The following is an 18,867-nucleotide window of genomic DNA, read 5'->3' as shown; positions in this document are numbered from 1 at the left end:
GGCTGGGGGCCTTGGTGTCTAGATGCAGTTCCTGTGCCCCCAATGGCAGCCCAGGATCTAACCCCATGCTCAGGCCAGCTTCAGGGTATATCCTTCTGAGTCCAAAGCGGGGAGCAGCAGCTCTTTCTACCCAAGGTTCCTGTCCCCGTGTTTAATAAAAACGACCATTTTGTACCAAATCAAAACAAAAACCAAAAAAATTCAAAACCCAACTACAAACCAAACAAAGAAACAGTCCAAGGGGGCACAGAGTCTCTGGTCTGAAACACTCCTGAAATGGGGTAGGGACAGGGGCTAGTCCTTAAAATCAGTCAAGCAGTACACACCTAAGGCGGATGCTGAGGACCTGCTATGAACATGCTCAGAGAGTGGGCAAATGGGGTCACTGGGGATCTACAGAGGACCACTTAAGTCAAGTGGCTGGGCCCCTCGGGGTCTGGCTTGGGGGAGCATCCCCTTGGAGGGAGAGATAGGCACCAGGAGGTAAGGAGCCCCATGCAGTCCTGGAGAGATACTCCACTAGAGGCTGCCGCATTATCCTGCCAGCCAGCGTGGGTGAGCAACCGCACTGTCGCTGCCTCTGGGGAGCCCACCAAGACTTATCCACGTCCCAGCTCGACTCCAGGGAGAAGGTTTAGGAGTCGCCAAACAATCGGGGTGTGTGAAGTTGTGGGCACAAGCTCTTCAGGAGAGCCACCGGGTCAATGGGTGAGGCCACAGCGTGGCAGCGGCACGGCCACCAGGGCTGACCCCCTGCACCAGTCCAGTGACGTCAGCATCAACAAAGGACCCAGGTGCATCAAATAGACTGGAGGCTGCCCCCGCCTCCAGTCCACCTGCTGGGCACAGTCCCTGGCCCCATATCCAGGCTCCTTCCCAACATCCGCCCGCAGCAGGATGTTGCAGTAGTCATAGAGAGACGACAGGGTAAAAGCTCAGCAGGGAGACCGATGCGGGACTCGATCCCAGGACCCTGAGATCATGACCTGAGCCGAAGGCAGCGGCTTAACCCACTGAGCCACCCAGGCGCCCCAGGGTCCCGCCTTCTAAGAGGCTCAGCAACCCGAGCGTGCGAGTGTGCGGTAGGCCGACCCGCGAGAGGGGCTAGCGCATGCACGTGGGGGCCAGGGCCAGTGGAGGGCAGTCGTGACCTCCAGGCCCACTCCTCCTCTCCGAGCCTGCAGCTGCGCTTGTCTGTGAGGCGGCCATGACCTGGACGAAGAACGAACCCGCTACCGCACTCGAAACCCGCGTTAGGTGCACCGTCAAGTAAGCGGCCCAGGAGCGCGAAGAGCGCGAGCCTGACTTCTGTCCTCATTAGACATGGCGGCCTTGGCCTCAGAGAGATCTCTGCACTTGTGCAAGGGCCGCTTAGACCGGGCAAGTACTGGCTATCAGAACATCCGCCAGGCTGGCTCATGGGGTCACTTTTTCGAAGCGCGCGTGCGCAGGGTATTTATGTATTTCGTTTGCCACGGGGCGCCTTCACATTTTTGTTCCGGATTGGTCCTTGGGTATTACGTGACTTTTTTGCATACGCCTTGTCCCCGCTGACCCGGAAGTTTTCACCCCCTTTAAAAGCTTGGGGCCGCGATTCGCGGTCTCTTCCTGTCTGTGCCAGGGCGGCGCGTGGTGCGCGGTGATCGATTGTGACGCCCCGGCTGCGCCCTCAGGTGAGGCCGCCGCGGTGTCGGGGTGGGGGGTACGAGGAACGATTCAGGATTTTCCGGGACGCGATGAGCGATCCCTGAGGCTCGGGGCTTCTTCCGGGGGAGTTTCCCGTTTTTCTCCGGAAAACGTGCTGAGGAACGTGGAGGCATAGGAAAGCTACAATTTCTCGGTGTCCCGCTATCTCTGTACCTTTGCCCGGGAGCGGAGTTCGGGGGCCGTGCAGTCGTGAGTTGAGATAGGAGGTTTCCGTTCTTAGCACACGGTCCAATCCGCGGCCAGTGCACGGTTTTTCCTCTAGTAGCTCCTTGTATGTCTTTGGTGTCGGACACGCGCTGTGGCATTTGCTTTATGTGCGGAATTCGTGTGGTGGCCCTCGGTGGCAGACCCGGGTTTCCATTTGACTCCAGAAAAGCAGAGCGGAAGCAGCCTAACTCTCCCCCGTGGCAGAGCTCGTTAATGACCTGGCTGGGATTCGAATTCCAGCGGATGCGGTGTCGGGGTACCGGGTATCTCCCTTGCAGACACGGTCCGCGCATCCGTTGTTGGCCGGGGCCTGCCAGCGCCTGGTTCCCGGGGTCCTTGGTGAGAGAGATGCTTCTTTTTTTTTTTTTTTTTTTTAAGATTTTATTTATTTATTTGACAGACAGAGATCACAAGTAGGCAGAGGGGGGGGGGAGCAGGCTTCCTGCGGAGCAGGGAGCCCGATGCGGGGCTCGATCCCAGGACCCTGAGATCCTGACCCGAGCCGAAGGCAGCAGCCCAAACCACTGAGCCACCCAGGCGCCCCGAGAGATGCTTCTTGCTCACATTACAGCTAAGTGGTTTTTCTAGGACCCAGAAAGGTGGGCCCAGACGTCACTGTCTTCCTGGGTTCCACATAAATTCCTAGGTGGCCCCGTGTGGGCCAGCCTCGCAGTGGTGGGTGTGTCTGGGCTTTGACAGTTTGTGTTCCTAGGATGACGGAGTGGGAGACGGCTGCACCTGCGGTGGCGGAGACCCCTGACATCAAGCTCTTTGGGAAGTGGAGCACCGATGACGTTCAGATCAATGACATCTCCTTGCAGGTGAGAGGGGCTTGTGGTGGTTGCGCTCTCTCCAGCTAGGGGGTTGGGGGCACACGTGAAATCTTCCAGAAGGGGTGACTTGAAACTCGTTGCTGTAGACTTGAAGATGTGACAGGTAAAGGGGGGGCTTCCTGGATCACCACATCCACAGTGTCTGTTTTTCCTTCGTATTTTGTTAACCCGGTTGCTACACACGATGGTTCCCACGGGGGGTTTGTGTCCATGTTTTGGTTCTGTTTTTCTTTTTTTGTTGTTTTTGTTAAGATTTATTTATTGAGGGGCGCCTGGGTGGCTCAGTGGGTTAAGCTGCTGCCTTCGTGGCTCAGGTCATGATCTCAGGGTCCTAGGATCTAGTCCTGCATCCCTGGTGAGCAGAGAGCCTGCTTTCTCCTCTCTCTCTCTCTCTGCCTGCCTCTCTGCCTACTTGTGATCTCTCTCTGTCAAATAAATAAATAAAATCTTAAAAAAAAAAAAAAGATTGATTTGAGGAGTGCCTGCATGGCTTCATTGTTGTGTCTGCCTTGGCTCAGGTCATGATCTTAGGGTCCTGGGGTGGAGCCTCCTCTGATTCCTTGCTCAGGGGAAAGCCTGCTTTTTCCTCTGCCCACTGTTCTCCCTGTGTATGCTCGCTCTGACAAGTAAATACTTACTTTTCTTTTCTTTTCTTTTCTTTTAAGATTTTTATTTATTTATTTGACAGAGGGAGACACAAGTAGGCAGAGAGGCAGGCAGAGAGAGAGGGAGAAGTGGGCTCCTTGCTATGCAGAGAGCCTGAAGAGAGCCTGATGCGGAGGTCAATCCCAGGACCTTGAGATCATGACCTGAGCCGAAGACAGAGGCTTTAACCCACTGAGCCACCCAGGTGCCCCAAGTAAATACTTGCTTTTTTTTTTTTTTTTTTTTTTTTTTAAGAAAGTACATTTTCTTTCTTTTTTTTTTTTTTTTTTTTTTTAAGATTTTATTTATTTATTTGACAGAGAGAGATCACAAGCAGGCAGAGAGGCAGGCAGAGAGAGAGGAAGAAGCAGGCTCCCTGCTGAGCAGAGAGCCCGATACGGGACTCGATCCCAGGACCCTGAGATCATGACCTGAGCCGAAGGCAGCGGCTTAACCCACTGAGCCACCCAGGCGCCCTTCTTTTCTTTTTTTAAGATTTTATTTATTTATTTGAAAGAGAGAGAGATCACAAGTAGGCAGAGAGGCAGGCAGAGAGAGAGAGGAAGGGAAGCAGGCTCCCTGCTGAGCAGAGAGCCTGATGTGGGGCTCGATCCCAGGACCCTGAGACCATGACCTGAGCCAAAGGCAGAGTATTAACCCACTGAGCCACCCAGGTGCCCCAAGTAAATACTTGCTTTTTTTTTTTTTTTTTTTTTTTTTTTAAGAAAGTATGTTTTCATTCTTTTTTTAAGATTTTATTTATTTATTTGAAAGCGAGAGAGATCACAAGTAGGCATAGAGGCAGAGAGAGAGAGGAAGGGAAGCAGGCTCCCTGCTGAGCAGAGAGCCTGATGTGGGGCTCGATCCCAGGACCCTGAGACCATGACCTTAGCCAAAGGCAGAGTCTTAACCCACTGAGCCACCCAGGTGCCTCAAGTAAATACTTTCTTAAAAGACAATTTTTCACTTTTCCCTAGTGCTCCCTTAGGGGCTGGGGAAGTTGAAGTCAGTGTCATGCCAGAATTTGGTTTTGAAAGATGTGCAGGGCTCTGCCATAGAGCTGGATGTTATATCTAATCCCTTCCAGGGCATTTCTTGTTTGTGAATTATCCTGCCCAGTGTGGAGCCCTGCATGGAGACCTAGCTGCTTGCCTGTTTGCATAGGTGGTTCTCTGCAGACTGTCATTTTGGTATCAGAATTTTCTCTTCTCCTTCATTTATTCCTGGTGTTTATAGAAATAGGATGTGGTGGGGCTTCTTGTGTATAAGTGATAGAGTGACATTTGGGTGTATTTCACGGTGAAACAGTTGATAGTAGTACTGTTTTTTTTTTTTTTTTTTTTTTTTTAAACATTTTATTTATTTATTTGACAGAGAGAAATCACAAGTAGATGGAGAGGCAGGCAGAGAGAGAGGGAAGCAGGCTCTCTGCTGAGCAGAGAGCCCGATGCGGGACTCGATCCCAGGACTCTGAGATCATGACCTGAGCTGAAGGCAGCGGCTTAACCCACTGAGCCACCCAGGCGCCCGATAGTAGTACTGTTGACATACATGTAGTTCCTCTGATTTGAACACCCCCCTAACATTTTGGTGTTTTACAGACATTTTCTTGGGAAATGATGCCTCTGTGTATAGGAAGCGTTGTTAGATAATTCTGCTAAAACAGTGGTTCTCCGGCGTGATCTTCCCCCACCCCTTTTAGGTGACACTTGGCAATGTGTGGATACATTTTGGGTTGCTAAAACCCAGAGGGGTGCTACCACCGTACTGGATGCTGCTAAACATTCTGTGGTGCACAGGATGGCCCCTGCAACAGGAGTTCCTTCATTGAAAATGTCTGTGGCACAGAGTTTGAGGAGCGCTTAAAACTGAAATCGTGGAGAAAAAAAAAAAAACAAATCGTTGGGGGTGCCTGGTGGCTCTGTTGGTAGGCGTCTCCCTTCAGCTCAGGTCATGATTCCAGGGTCCTGGGATTGAACCCTGCATTGGGCTCCTTGCTCGACAGAGAATCTTCTTCTCCCTCTCCTTCTGTATGCCGCTCTGCCTACTTGTGCTCTTTCTCTATCTCTCTGTCAAATAAATTAAAAAAAAAACCAAAACATGGGGTAGTTGACTAAGCTTGGGTACCCTAGTTAGTTAGGTGTCTGCCTTCAGCTCAGGTGGTGATCCCAGGATCCTGGGAAGGAGTCTCATTATCAGGCTCCCTGCTGTGCAGCGGGAAGTCTGCTACTCCCTCTCACCTGTTCATGTTCTCTCTCTCTCAAATAAATATTAAAAAAAAAAAAAAAAAAAACAGATCATGAGGTGTGATCTTCTTGGTTCTTTATCCCCCTTCCTTCTTCCCATTACAAAGGAGGTGTTCTTTTTTTGGTTTAAGACTTTATTTATTTGAGAGAGAGAAAGCACAGACAGAGGGAGAAGCAGACTCCCCACCCCACTGGCGGGGCAGCCTAATGCGGGGCTCCATCCCAGGACCCTGAGATCATGACCTGAGTGGAAGGCAGGCGCTTAACCGACTGGGTCACCCAGGTGCCTCAAGGAAGTGCTCTTAGTGACTTTGATGAAGACACTTGTTAAGGTTACTTGTTTTGTGGCAGGCAGGGCCTTCACAGTCAAGCCACCACAGATGGGTGGGGGCTACCCCCAGTGGATGCTCAGTCCCTCTGGTTCTTGGCCATCTTACTACTAACGATGGTCCTCCCATCCCCTCTCCTTGCTGCCCCAGGACTACATTGCGGTGAAGGAGAAGTATGCCAAGTACCTGCCCCACAGTGCGGGGCGCTATGCCGCCAAGCGCTTCCGCAAGGCGCAGTGCCCCATTGTGGAGCGTCTCACCAACTCAATGATGATGCATGGCCGCAACAATGGCAAGAAGCTCATGACTGTGCGCATTGTCAAGCATGCCTTTGAGATCATCCATCTGCTCACTGGTGAGGTAGGACTGTGAGGCCTGATGAGGCAGAGTGCCCGTAGTACAGTCTGAAGCCAACAGCTGCCCCGTGGCGTGTGTGTCAGGGTCCATTAGGGTTTAGGGGGGAAGTGGGGGGAGGGATGTGGACTGATGTCACGTTCGTGGTTGCCTTCTCCTAGAACCCGCTGCAGGTCCTGGTGAACGCAATTATTAACAGCGGTCCCCGGGAGGACTCAACCCGCATCGGGCGAGCCGGAACAGTGCGGCGTCAGGCTGTCGATGTGTCCCCCCTGCGCCGTGTGAATCAGGTGGGCTTGGGGCAGAAATGGGCAAGTAGGAAGGTTTCTTCTGCCTGTGTGCTTTACCTGGAGTGTCCTTTGCTCCAGGAAGCCTTCCTGCATTACCATCACATTCAGGGCAGATACTGGTTCTGGCCCCGTCCTGAGCAACGTTTCCCTGAGGCATGGTTTCATTTGAGCGTGTGTTGTTACATACTGTGTGTGGGTGTGGGTGTTTTTTTCCACAGACCATTTGATCATCAGCTGGGGGCATTGTCACCACTGCCCCCTTAACAGAGATAGAATTGTCTCACATTCTATGCCTGCAGCTGTCCCCAGTGTATCCTTCGTAGCTGTCTGTTGTCAGTCAGGGTCCAGGTCAGGAGCGCACACCGCATCACGCTTCCCTGCAGTCCAGGTTTCGGATCTCCTGTAACCAAGCACCCAGCGTCAGCCTTTGTGTCCACACTTGTTTCTGTGGCCCCCCGTCTGATCTCAGATCTGGCAGCATTTCACCTGGGGCTGCCTTTGGGCTCCTACTGTGTCGTCTCCGTCGCAGGGGGCCAGTGGATGCCAGGCAGTATGGTAGCCAGCATTTGTTGGGTTGCCTAGGCTACGGAAGACAGTGGCCCTATCTGCTTTGGGGGCATCTGCTTAGCTGGCCCCTGTGCTCCCTAGGCCATCTGGCTGCTGTGCACAGGTGCACGTGAGGCTGCCTTCCGGAACATCAAGACCATTGCTGAGTGCCTAGCAGATGAGCTCATCAATGCAGCCAAGGTGAGTGAGGACACAGGGGTGGGGCCAGTTCAAGGGGAAGCTGCTCCAACCTTCAGAACTGACCATCTGTCTCCTTGCAGGGCTCTTCCAATTCGTATGCTATCAAGAAGAAGGACGAGCTGGAACGTGTGGCCAAGTCCAACCGTTGATCACCTGGCTGTGTCTTCAATAAATCTGTCTGTCCTTGGGGCAGCCTCACCCACCTGTGCCAGTGTGTGTCCTGGGGGGCGCTGGAGTGGATGGCCCCAGGGTCCCGAGTTGCTGGCCACATTTCTGACCTGTCTTTTGGCCTGTGGGGACTGGGGTTCACCAGGGAGATACTCTGCTCAGGAAGCGCCACTGACTTAGAACCATGCAGAGCAGGCCTGGCTGCCCACATTGTGTTGGAAATGAGAGGGGTGGGTTATTCTGGCACAGATGTCACTCTAGTCTGGGGAAGGGCGTGATGTTTATCTAGATCTGGGTGATAGCCCACCACACTGAGAGGCATGTTTTCTGTGAGCAGTGCCAGGGAGGGGTATCTAAGGCCAATGATCTCGGTCACTGTTTCCAGCTTCCCGCCTGCTGGTTTGCCAGGGGCCAGCCCTATCCAGTACACTGTGGGGTCTGCCCACCTTCCACCCCAGAGGCTCCTCTTTGCTCTGGCCAGCTTCCCCCTGAACCCCATGCTGCCTGTGCACTCTTTATTTTATTTTTTTTCCTTTTTTTGTTTTTAACATTATTTATTTGACCGATCATAAGTGCTCAGAGAGGTAGTCGGAGAGAGGGGGAAGCAGGCTCCCCACTTAACAGAGAGCCCAGTGTGGGGCTCAATCCCAGGACCCTGAAATCATGACCTGAGCCAAAGGCAGAGGCTTAACCCACTGAGCCACCCAGGCGCCCCTGCCTCTTCATTTTGTGTACTAGTCAGGACTGCAGCAACCCTGAGTACCCACAGAGTCCCTGCTATATCAGGTTCATCTGATTCCACCAGTAGCCTGAAAGTGGATTTGTGAGGTGATGGAAGACTTGGGTGGTGGGTTGTTATTGCCCACCCATGGGGCCAGACTCACTGGCCTGTCCCCTGTGCCATCTATCACCTTCCTGCCACCCCCGACATCCGGCCAACGTCAGGCTTGGTGTTCATCCTGGAGGGACCTGTCTTGGGGGCGGTCCAGGCAGTCAGACAAGTCTGACAGGTACCTTGGGAACCTGGGATCTGGAGGGAGTGGTACCAAGGCAGCACCTTCCTGCAGGGAGGGGCACCTAGTATGCAGCTGCTGGTAGGCAGAGTACTGGGGTCAGAACTGGCAGGGACGTGTCAGGCAGAGGGAGGTGGCAGCAACAGGTAGGAAGAGCCCAAGGCCCACTGGGGTCTGTCGGGAATCTCTGGCACCTGCTCTGGACTTCTGTCCTTTCTCTGTGTTGCTGGGCTCCAATCCTGAGGCTTGCATGTCCTCTCTTCCTCATCTGCCCCTCCTGGGATCTGGTATGGACCCCCCCAGAATCGAACTAGTTCTTAGAGGTCCCCATCTTTCGTTCCTCTCCATGTTGGAGCCTCCCCGTTGCTTGTCTGGGGTCCTGCCTGGTGATGAGTCCTCAGCTGTCATCTCTGCCCCTTCTCCACCCAAGTCAAGCTTAGGACCTACCATGCCCCCTGGGTCTGCCCCTGTCCCCCCAATCCTTTCCTCCCATCTCTTCTCCCTCCCTTCTCCAGTTTTGATGCTTCTTTAACTCCCTACCTGGACACCCTTTTCCTTGGCTTCTACCCTGTGAGTCGCCTACCATTCTAGCCTCTGCTCCTTGGCTCTACACCCCTTTCTTTTGCTTCTGTTCTGTGCCCTCCAGAGTGCGGCCCTTGACACTCCCACCCCCACCTCCCATAGACCCTCCTCCGCTCTTCCACCGCCCGCTTCCCTGGCTGACAGGGCCTCTCCCCTCAGGTTCCGTCCGGATGCCCTGCCCTCGGCCGCCCTGGCTCCGCCGCCCCCGTGCCCCTCAGGGCTCAGGCCCCAGCTCCCCGAGCTCACTCTCTGCGTCCCGCTCACCCGGCAGGGAGGAGGGCCAAGACGACGACAGCGAGGAGGAGGAAGGGGACGGCAGCCCCGGCTCGGGCCCCATCTTGACTGCCGCATCCCCCGTGGAGTGTCTCATTTGCGTGTCACCCTTCGACGGTGTCTTCAAGCTGCCCAAGCGCCTGGACTGTGGCCACGTCTTCTGCCTCGAGTGCCTGGCTCGTCTGTCCCTTGCCACGGCGGGGGGCGGCGACGCGGTGGCCTGTCCGGTGTGCCGCGCGCCCACGCGCCTGGCCCCGCGCCGAGGGCTGCCCGCGCTGCCCACACAACCGGGCCTGCTGCCCCGCGACGCGCGTGCGCCCCTGCCGCGCCAGGGCTCTGTGCGCTTCGACCGTCGCCGCGGTCTGCTGTACCTGCGCCCTCCGCCGCCGCCGCCTGGGCCGCGCAAGTCCCGAGCCGTGCGCCCGCCGCCGCCGCCGCCGCAGCTGCGCCTCGGCCGCCCGCTGTCTCGCCGCCTCTCCCTGACCAGCCCAGCCTGGGCCTTCAACGCCGCGGTGGCGCTGGCGGTGCTGGTGGCCGCCGGCCTCGTCGTCTCGGGCGTCTACATCTTCTTCCTCATCCCGCACGCCGCTGCCTCCGGCCCCGTGCGGCCCCAGCTCGTGGCGCTCGCCCCGGCGCCCGGGTTCTCCTGGTTCCCGCCGCGGCCCCCGCCGGGGACACCCTGGACGCCGCGCCCCGTGGGTCCTGACCTGGACACCGCCCTGCCAGGGGCTACGGAGGACGTGCTGGAGCCCGAGGCGGGCTCCGAGGATAAGGCGGAGGCCGAGGGGACGTTGGACCGGTCCCCGGAACGCGTGTGGGGAGCAGAAGCCGGCCGGGGCTGGGCCCCGCAGGGACGGGGCAGGAGGAAGGTGTGGGCGCCGCGGTAAATGCATCCGTGTTGCAGGTCTTGTCTCCAGGGCTGGGGTCCTCCGTGTCCTCCTGGTGGGGCCCTGCCAGGATCGCTTGCCCTGGTCCTCAGGGAGGCCTTACCAAGGTGCTTAGAAAGCACCCATTTCTCCGAGGGAGGCCTAGTGAGATCGTTCCAAGCGTCATCACTAAGGAGCAGGGCCCCTCTCAAGGAGCAACCTCTGCCTTCATTCCCACAAGGGCCCTCTGGGAGCACCCATAACCCCAAGCAACTGTAGGCATCAAGCTGAGGCTGTCCTGAGCCCCTCTTTGCGAAGGTCCTTCTGGGAGGCACTCCTAAACCTGATCTCCATGAGGGCCCGGTTGGGAGGACCCTTGATCCTCATCCCCCCAAGAGTCCAGCTGGGGAGCCCCTCGGACCAACATTGGGTAGGTACCCTGCACGGGACCCCATTAGCCCCTCGGGAGGATCCCACTGAGCGCACCCCCAGTCATCATCAGACCCCGGGGGGAGAACCCTCAGCTGGCAGCTGGGGGGAAGCCTCTGATTTAGTCATCCTGTGGGCTCACTGCAGGTGGCTGGAGCCCCCAGTCTCTGGTGGTGAAGCTGCTACTGCTGTTGGCCTCTGGCCATGCCCCTCTGTGGGGCCCATCGCAGTCCTCCCCACCCCCACCCCCACCGGGGCTGTGGAGTTTATTTTCCAGTCTGCTGCCTGCAGGTTGGGTGTGGATGGGATCCAGCTATTTCCAAGCTGGTCCTGGGTTGTCTGCACTCATGGCTGGGGCTTGGGCTTGAAGGGGGAGGGGTGGCCAGGCCAGGGTTGAGGAGGGACATATAGGGCGATTAGCTCCCACTTAGTTCTGAGCATCAATCTGCAAGCAGGAGCCTCGACTACTGTTTGGGTCATGGCTTCTGGGGTCCTGATATGCTGTGGGGCAGCTGTGGTCACCAAGGCTCATACAAGGTTGCCCTCTAGGTCAGGGCCACATGATTTGGGGGGTGGGTGCTCCTGGATCTCGCTGGCCCACTTGGAGACATCCTGGCCTCTCTCCTTGGGTGCTAGAACCTCCATAACCCCTATTTCCACTCATTAATTTCTCGAGACCAATTATTGCACGTCTCCTCCAGAGCTCCATCAACTTTTTTTGGCATCCCTGTTGTACCCTGAGGTGAAGCCTCAGCCTTGGGCAGCAGCCTACAGGGAGGGCAGCTCTTGGGTTCCTGTCCTCCTCTCAGAAGCCTTCCTGGGTCAGTCATCACAGGGTAGGATGGCTGCCACCCTCTACACAGACTGAACACAGGTCTTCTGTTTCCCCCAAGGCTCTGGAGCCCACATCCTTCCTCACTTGGCCCAGATTTGAGGTTCCATGTTCTGTGGCTGGGAATCTGACATTTTCCAGAGAGAAATGTAACTTCTATGGGACTGGGGGTTCTCATTTGATCTGTTTACATGTGTGTTCTCAGTGCCTGGCACACGGGGGGTGCCAAATAGTTTTCTGGGGAGTGACGGCATTGCGGGTGACCAAGAGGCACGTTAGGAATGCCTGTGGTCACTCTGGGCTCAACTAGCTTGGAGCTACCCTGGTCAAGGCATGTCAGCCGAGTTCCTTTCGATGGGAGCTGCTGCTTCCAGTTGGAAAGCCAGAGGGGGATCATCAGGACATCCAAGGGAGTGTGTTTCCAGACCAGTTCTTGTCCCACACCCAGGTGCCAATGTCACCCACAGTGACTGAGAGCAGGGTGCTGGGTCACTGGGCAGCCCTAGCCCCGCCCACACAGGGAGGGGACTTGGTCAGGCTGGAGTGTTGGTGGTCTAGGTTAGTGTCTGCTAACTGCTGCAACAGAGAACTCAGACTAATTCTTCACAGTTCTGCAGGCCAGGGGTCTTGAAATCATGTTTACCTGGCTAAAATCAAGTGTCCGGAGGCTCCAGGAGAGAATTTCCTTCGCTTTTCATCTTCAAGACCTGCATTCCTTGGCTTCTTCCTCTATCTTCATATTTTATTTTTATTTTTTTAAGTAATCTCTACACCCCATGTGGGACTCAGACTCACAATCCCAAGATCAGGAGTCCCATGCTCTACTGACGGAGCCGACCAGGTGCTCTGTCTTCCTCTGTCTTCAAAGGCAGCAGCATCGTGGCTACAAAGCTCTGACTGTCCTGCCTCCTGCTTTCACTTGTAAGGGTATTGTGAGAACTTGAGCCCGCCCTGATAATCTGGGATAATTTCCTCAGATCAGCATCTTAATTTAATCACATCTGCAAAGTCCATTTTGCTATCTAAGTAGCAGATTGACAGATGCTGGGGGTTAAGACCTGGCTATCTATGGGGACCATTATTCAACTCACCATAGTGTCTCAGGTATCCTTCTTCTCATCCCTTCCCTCCTCCACCCAAGATTGGGAGATTGGGGGGTGGCAAAAGTTGGGCCCAGCCAGGAGAGTAAGAAAGGGGCCCTTAGCTGGTGGTGCCCAGAGAGGGGAGAGAAAATGGTCTCTGCCTGAAGGTGTTTAAGAAAGGCTGCCTGGAAGAAGACCCGCATCTTCGAAACAGCTGGTATTAAGGCAGAAGGAGCTGGGGCAGTAAGCGGGTGACTGAGGGCGCTGGCAGAGCTGACCATCCCACACCCCAGTCCTAGCTAGCTTCCTCCCAGGGGTTAGGGAAGGTTCGGCTTCTCCACTCTCCCAACTGGGAGACGGAAACTTCAGTCTCTCCTTCCTTACAATGAGCCTGATGACAGATCCCAGGGGTCCTGAACATTCCTGTCTGCTAATTACTACCTCGATGACTACCCGTCCACTGCCCATGAACAAAGGGGCTGTCCAAAACCACCCTGGGGCTGGTATCATGGATCCTCTGCCCCAACCTTTCCACCAGCCTCTGTGGCCACCTAGAGCCATGCCCTCTCCACCCTCCCTCTGCCCACTTCAGCCCTGCTGCATAACCACCCCTCATCTGTCGCAGGCTTGTGAATACCCGGAGAGGGGAGTCAATCTCATTGCCTGGCATAGTGCCAGAGATGCCAGACTTTGGTTCTCTCTTCTGTAAAATGGGTGACAATAAACACTTTACTTGCAGGGAAAATTAGTTAACCTACAAGTATTTATTGTGCACCTGCTGTATACCAAGGGTGTGCACTGGGGACATCACAGGAACAAGGAAGGCCCTCACATGGCAGATGACATCCAGAATGCTGAGCAGAGCAACCATCATCTTGGCCACACTGCCTTCCCTGTCAAGTTTGTGGAGTCCCCAGTTCCCCAAAGATTCCCCATGTTCTCCCCCCAGCTCTGCCTTCTTTGCCCCCGGAGGGATGCAAGGTGCTCCGTTCTATAGGGATCTGGCCAGTCTCTCTTCATGAGAATCAAAGATCCTCTGCCCGCACTGCACCCATCCCTGCCCATCGGGGCATCTTCTTGTGTTGAGGCCAAGGTAACAAGGACCACCGATGGCCTCAATGGACCCTGAGAGCCGCAGAGTCCAGACTCTGCGGGGAAACAGAGGCTGTTGGACTCGGCAGGGTATGGATTCGAACGAGGACCAGAGAGCTTCCTGCAAAACACCTTCTCCCCTCAACTCCACAGCCTGGTAGGGTAGACTTGGTTTTTTCCCCTCCTCCCCCGGTCCTGCAATTGGAGTTCTCTCTCCACACTTGGGAGACTTCCCCTTCTCACTAACACCCACACGCAAACCAGGGTGGGGCTTGGGGGAACTTCTTGCAGTCCTGGCTGGTGGCTTCTCTCTGAGCAAGTGAGCCAAGAGGGAACAAAGCCAAAGAAGCCACAATGCCTTTTATGACCCGGCCACAGAAGTCATTCTATCATCTCCCCCATGTGCTAGCGGGCACCCTATTCACTATGGAAGGGACCTAAGTGAGTGTGTGAACATGGACAAGGGGACTCATGGTGGCCATTTGGGAGGTCAGCCCTCTACCTAAAGTGGAGTCACCAGTACAGTCCTTTGTCCTCTTTAGTCAAGTGGGCCTGTGCCACACTCTTGGGCCCTCTCTCTCCGAGAGAGTCCCAGGCCTTTGGTTCAGGCTGAATCCCCAGGGTGATGACCATGTCACCCTTTCTGTGAGTTTGGGGGAGGCCCAGGAGAAGCCAGTGCCAGCCACAGTAGCACCAAGTAGGGACTGGGTCAGAACCAAGGACAGAAAGGGAAGAGTGACTGGCTTCATTCTCACCTGTCTCCAGGCCCCCAGATCTTAAGGGAGGGAGGAGACATGGAGCTGTGGGTGTTGACGGGAGTTGGAGGGTCGAGGGGGGTGGCATTAAAACACCTGACTCTTTTCTAGGCCCCTTACCCTCCCGTGTTGGAGGAACAGGAGTGAAGAAGCATTGTGGTGGCTCAGACCTGGGCTAGGCACCTTCCTGCAGCCGTCTGTAGTGTTTCCACATCACCATTGGGAGAGGGCGCACAGTGGGGAAGCAGGTGGCACGAGTGCTAGGGACCAGCTGGCCTGTTGCAGAATGTATCTGAGATTGGAGCTCTCTGCAGGAAGCTGGCTCTGCTGCCCTTATTCTGTGCTGTCTGGAAGAGCCAGCTGGCACGGACCCAGAGGCTAGTGAGATGCCAAGGCAACTTAATCGTTTCAGAGAGGAAGCATGACTCATTCCAGGATCTACTCTGTCCCACAGCCTCGGTGAGCCACTGCAGTCAGCCCTGTCCACTGTACCACTGGGCAGAAATAGCTCTCCTGATATTAGTGTCATTGTGTACCTGGAGCCCTAATCCACACCAGATCGTCTGTGCCAACAGTGTGATTTGTGGTAGGGGCTGTGAGTCACGCTGCATCAGTTTGTCCTTGGGGGGCGGGGGACAGGGGACAGAGACTGGGTAACTAAGGTCAGTTACATGGGTGCTGCACACCTTTGTTACTGTTTTCCCAATGAAAACCCTGGACACCAAGACTTAGGTGAGGACACTTGGTGGCAACACTCAGTATGTGTTGTCATGTATATTGTTTGGGAGAAGTGGGTGTGGCGTGTGACCCCACTGGGAGAGGACAGCAGGAAGCTTGTGCCTGATCTTTCTGAATTCCTGTTTACATACCTCTTTCTTCTGCCAGATTTTATTTATTTTTTAAAGATTTTTTTTTTTTTTAATTTGACCCAGAGAGAGTACAAGCAGGGGGAGCAGCAGACAGAGGGAGAGGGAGAAACTGACTTCCCACCAAGCAAGGAGCCCTACATGGACTCGATCCCAGGACCCTGAGATCATGACCCCAGCTGAAGGCAGACGCTTAACGAATGAGCCACTCGCGTGCCCCCACTTTCCCAGATTTTAAATTATATCTTTTCAATGTAATAAACTGCAAATAAGGGACATTACAACAAGGTACTGGCAAGGACATGGAGAAAAGAACAGCTGGGCACTGCCGGTGGGAATGTGAGCTGGACAACCGCCGTGGAAGACAGTAGCGAGGCTCCCCACAACCTTAAAGATAGAAACCCCACACAGTGCTGTAATTTGCGGAGGAGAACGAACTACTGAGAACATACAAGCACCTCTCTGCTCACTGCAGCGCTACTTCCAACAGCCGAGCTGCGGACGCAGCCCAAATGTCCACCCGTAGATGACGGATAAAGAAGGCGCGGAGCACGGACACTGGACCACGTCAGCCGCAAAGAACCGGCCCTGCCCTTTGCATCACCGTGGATGTTCTCAGGATGTCCGCTCTCGGGACGTTCTGCAGAGCGGGTTGTCCCGGCCTCAGCGGCCAGAGACAGCACACACCGAGCCGCGGGCCCGGCTACCCACCCCTCTGCCCACACCGACCGCCGATTTTCCTCCCCGCACCCCGTCTTCCTCCTGCCTACGTCCCCGGGCCCTGAGTCCGCAGCGGCTCAACGCCAGGGGGACGAGCCGGTTTCCGCAGAGGCCGTCCCCGCGCTACTCCGCCGCACAGCCCAGGTCGGTCCCACTTAGGCTGGGGACTCCAGGGGCCCAGGAGGCGGGTCATTCTCCGCGCTAAAGGCGCATACAGGGCGTGGCGGGACCCTGCCCCCCTCGACTCTCGTGCCGTCCGTCACTCCCGATTCCGCCGATGCCGGGACCCTCACGGACGCCCTCCGGGCCCGAGACGCGGTACCCAAGCGAGGGGCCGATAAAATCGGGACTACGAACAACCCTCAAGCCGGACGGCGGAAGTCCCGCCCTAGCAGGCGTCCCGGAGGCGCCCCATCCTGGGTCCTCATTGGTCAGCGCCGAGGCGTCGTCGCAGTGTCTTCTGGGTAGTGTAGTTCCCGCCGCGGGGCTCCGTGCGATCGCGGGGTCCCGTGCGATCGCGGGGTCCAGTGCGCCCGCGGCACCGAGTCCTCCGGATGCTACTGCCCACGCTCCGTGAGGGCGGGGTCCGGAGTCGCATCTTCGCCGAGCCGGGAGCTCCCAGTCCTGGCTCCGTCTCTCTGAGAATCGTCCTCAGCGTGGGGCGGGCTGCCTCTCACAGAGGTATCGGTCCGCGCCGCGCGCTCTCCCTTGTCTGCATATTTCTAATGGAGGTATCCGAAGTAGTTGCTGCTTCTTGCTCATCAGAGCCACACAGCATGTCATAATCAAGGGAACCCACGTGATGTTTATGCAAGATCAAGATGGAGCAGAACAGGGGCGCCTGGGTGGCTCAGTGGGTTAAGCCGCTGCCTTCGGCTCGGGTCATGATCTCAGGGTCCTGGGATCGAGTCCCGCATCGGGTTCTCTGCTTGGCGGGGAGCCTGCTTCCCTATCTCTCTCTCTCTCAGGCTGCCTCTCCATCTACTTGTGATTTCTCTCTGTCAAATTAATAAATAAAATCTTTAAAAAAAAAAAAAAAGATGGAGCAGAACATACACTGTGGTTTGGTGTGAGCAGATGAAAGGAAATGGTTCGTGGGGCTGCTCGTAAGTTGTACGTAAGTTGTATGGAAGAAAAGGCACCGGCCAGTTCACTGGCTGCAGGCCCAGTGCCCGAGTCTGCCTCTGGAAGAGCAGCCACAGTCGGAGCAACCACATTAAATTGGTCATCCTCCAAGATCCATCTGGATTGTGCTCAGGCCACACTTGTGAGTTGCATGGGATGTGATGGGTGCCAGTGGCTCCGTTACCTTCATGTGGCTGTTGGTGGCATTAGTCCTTGCAGTTCCTCCAGAGGGCAGTACTGTTTTCGGCTGTCTGTCTTGGCAGGGAGTGGAAGCTTCCAGGGCTTTCATTTAGCTCTTCTTAGCTCTTCTTAGCATAATGACCAATACCCCAAGAACTTCTTTCGGAGGAACGCTGTACCCAGTTCCTCACTGCCAAAGACCTCTTTGGGTCCAGGCATTCTGGTTGCCTGGACGACACCTCTGCCTGTTGTGGCAGGTATGCCCACCTTGTATTTGGTAATTAAGTGCTGCCCCTTGGTCTCTGCTACTCATGGGATCATCCCAACTCAGTGGCAGCATCTCCTACAGTCATAACCGGCTTACAAAAGAGAGTAACCATGGAGATTTTCAGTCATCTCACTAATATATTTCTCAATTATTTTAGTGAAGGGAATATCTTCTGTGTCTTTTTGTGGAACATAGTTTGGAGATGGTGTGTAATTTTTCTTTTTTAAGATTTTATTTATTTGACAGACTGAGATTACACGTAGGCAGACAGGCAGGCAGAGAGAGGGGAGGAAGTAGGCATTCCAAGGAACAGAGAGCCTGATGTGGGGCTCGATCCCAGGACCCTGGGATCATGACCTGAGCTGAAGGCAGAGGTTTTAACCCACTGAGCCATGCAGAGGCCCCTGGTGTGTAATTTTTATTGCTACTATAAAAGATTACTACAAAGTTACCAGCACAAGCAGGGAGTTCGCTTTTCCCTCTCCCTCTGCTGCTCCCCCTGCTTGTGCTCTCTCTGTCAAATAAATAAAATATTTTTTTTAAAAAAAGGTTAACATCAGGGGTGTCTGGGTGGCTTAGTTGTTGAGTGTCTGCCTTCAGCTGTCATGATCCCAGGGTCCCGGGATCAAGCCCTGCATCCGGCTCCTTGCTCAGCGGGGAGCCTGCTTCTCCTACTCCCGAGCTTGTTGTGTTCCCTCTTTCACTGTCTCTCTCTTTGTCAAATAAATAAATAAAATATTTTTTTATTGGCATTTTATTTTTATATGCAGGCTTCCAAAGAAAAATATTTTAAAAATCTATTTGCGGGGCACCTGGATGGCTCAGTGGGTTAAAGCCTCTGCCGTCAGCTCAGGTCATGATCCTAGGGTTCTGGGATCGAGCCCCACATGGGGCTCTCTGCTCAGCCGGGAGCCTGTTCCCCTCCAACACTGCCTGCCTCTCCGCCAACTTGTGATCTCTGTCTGTCAAATAAATAAAATCTTGAAAAAAAAAATCGGTTTGCAAAGAGCAGGCAGATGGGTGAATTTGGAGCTGAGAAACAGTCAGGTGAAAACCAGGACGGTAACCTATGCAGAGCTGTCCCACGCTGACCTATTCTATACATGACGTGAGTCATGCAACTATCTTTCTGTGTCACACTTGAACCAGCTACTGTGCTGCAATGACATTTTTTTTATTAACATAAATGTATTATTTGCTTCAGGGGTACAGGTCTGTGAATCATGAGTCTTACACAATTCACAGCACTCACCATAGG

The 18,867-nt window shown here is 54.9% G+C and overlaps 2 protein-coding genes across 2 annotated transcripts; both read left to right on the top strand.

Annotated features, from left to right (window-relative positions):
* The first annotated feature begins 1,538 nt into the window (after nucleotides 1–1,538).
* Nucleotides 1,539–7,558, top strand: RPS5 (ribosomal protein S5). Its single transcript, XM_059152459.1, has 6 exons — nucleotides 1,539–1,673; nucleotides 2,627–2,735; nucleotides 6,118–6,327; nucleotides 6,483–6,611; nucleotides 7,260–7,358; nucleotides 7,439–7,558. Exons 2-6 carry the CDS (start codon nucleotides 2,628–2,630, stop codon nucleotides 7,505–7,507), a joined length of 615 nt encoding a protein of 204 aa, XP_059008442.1. The 5' UTR covers nucleotides 1,539–1,673; nucleotide 2,627; the 3' UTR covers nucleotides 7,508–7,558.
* Nucleotides 7,559–7,691: 133 nt separating this feature from the next.
* RNF225 (ring finger protein 225) lies at nucleotides 7,692–13,998 on the top strand. Its single transcript, XM_059152435.1, has one exon. It carries the CDS (start codon nucleotides 9,292–9,294, stop codon nucleotides 10,279–10,281), a length of 990 nt encoding a protein of 329 aa, XP_059008418.1. The 5' UTR covers nucleotides 7,692–9,291; the 3' UTR covers nucleotides 10,282–13,998.
* The last annotated feature ends 4,869 nt before the right edge of the window (nucleotides 13,999–18,867 follow it).

This window comes from Mustela lutreola, chromosome 16 (genome assembly GCF_030435805.1).
Source record: "Mustela lutreola isolate mMusLut2 chromosome 16, mMusLut2.pri, whole genome shotgun sequence".
Lineage (NCBI taxonomy): Eukaryota > Metazoa > Chordata > Mammalia > Carnivora > Mustelidae > Mustela > Mustela lutreola.
The sequence above is the reverse complement of the archived record's forward strand: the minus strand, read 5'-3'. Positions and strand labels throughout refer to the sequence as shown.

What these genes read in the sequence shown, in the direction of transcription:
- RPS5 (XM_059152459.1), top strand. Translation starts at nt 2,628, where the DNA reads ATGACGGAGTGGGAGACGGCTGCACCTGCGGTGGCGGAGACCCCTGAC. An exon ending in TCAATGACATCTCCTTGCAG is followed by an intron (nt 2,736 to 6,117) that starts GTGAGAGGGGCT and finishes TTGCTGCCCCAG; the next exon opens with GACTACATTGCGGTGAAGGA. An exon ending in TCCATCTGCTCACTGGTGAG is followed by an intron (nt 6,328 to 6,482) that starts GTAGGACTGTGA and finishes GCCTTCTCCTAG; the next exon opens with AACCCGCTGCAGGTCCTGGT.
- RNF225 (XM_059152435.1), top strand. Translation starts at nt 9,292, where the DNA reads ATGCCCTGCCCTCGGCCGCCCTGGCTCCGCCGCCCCCGTGCCCCTCAG.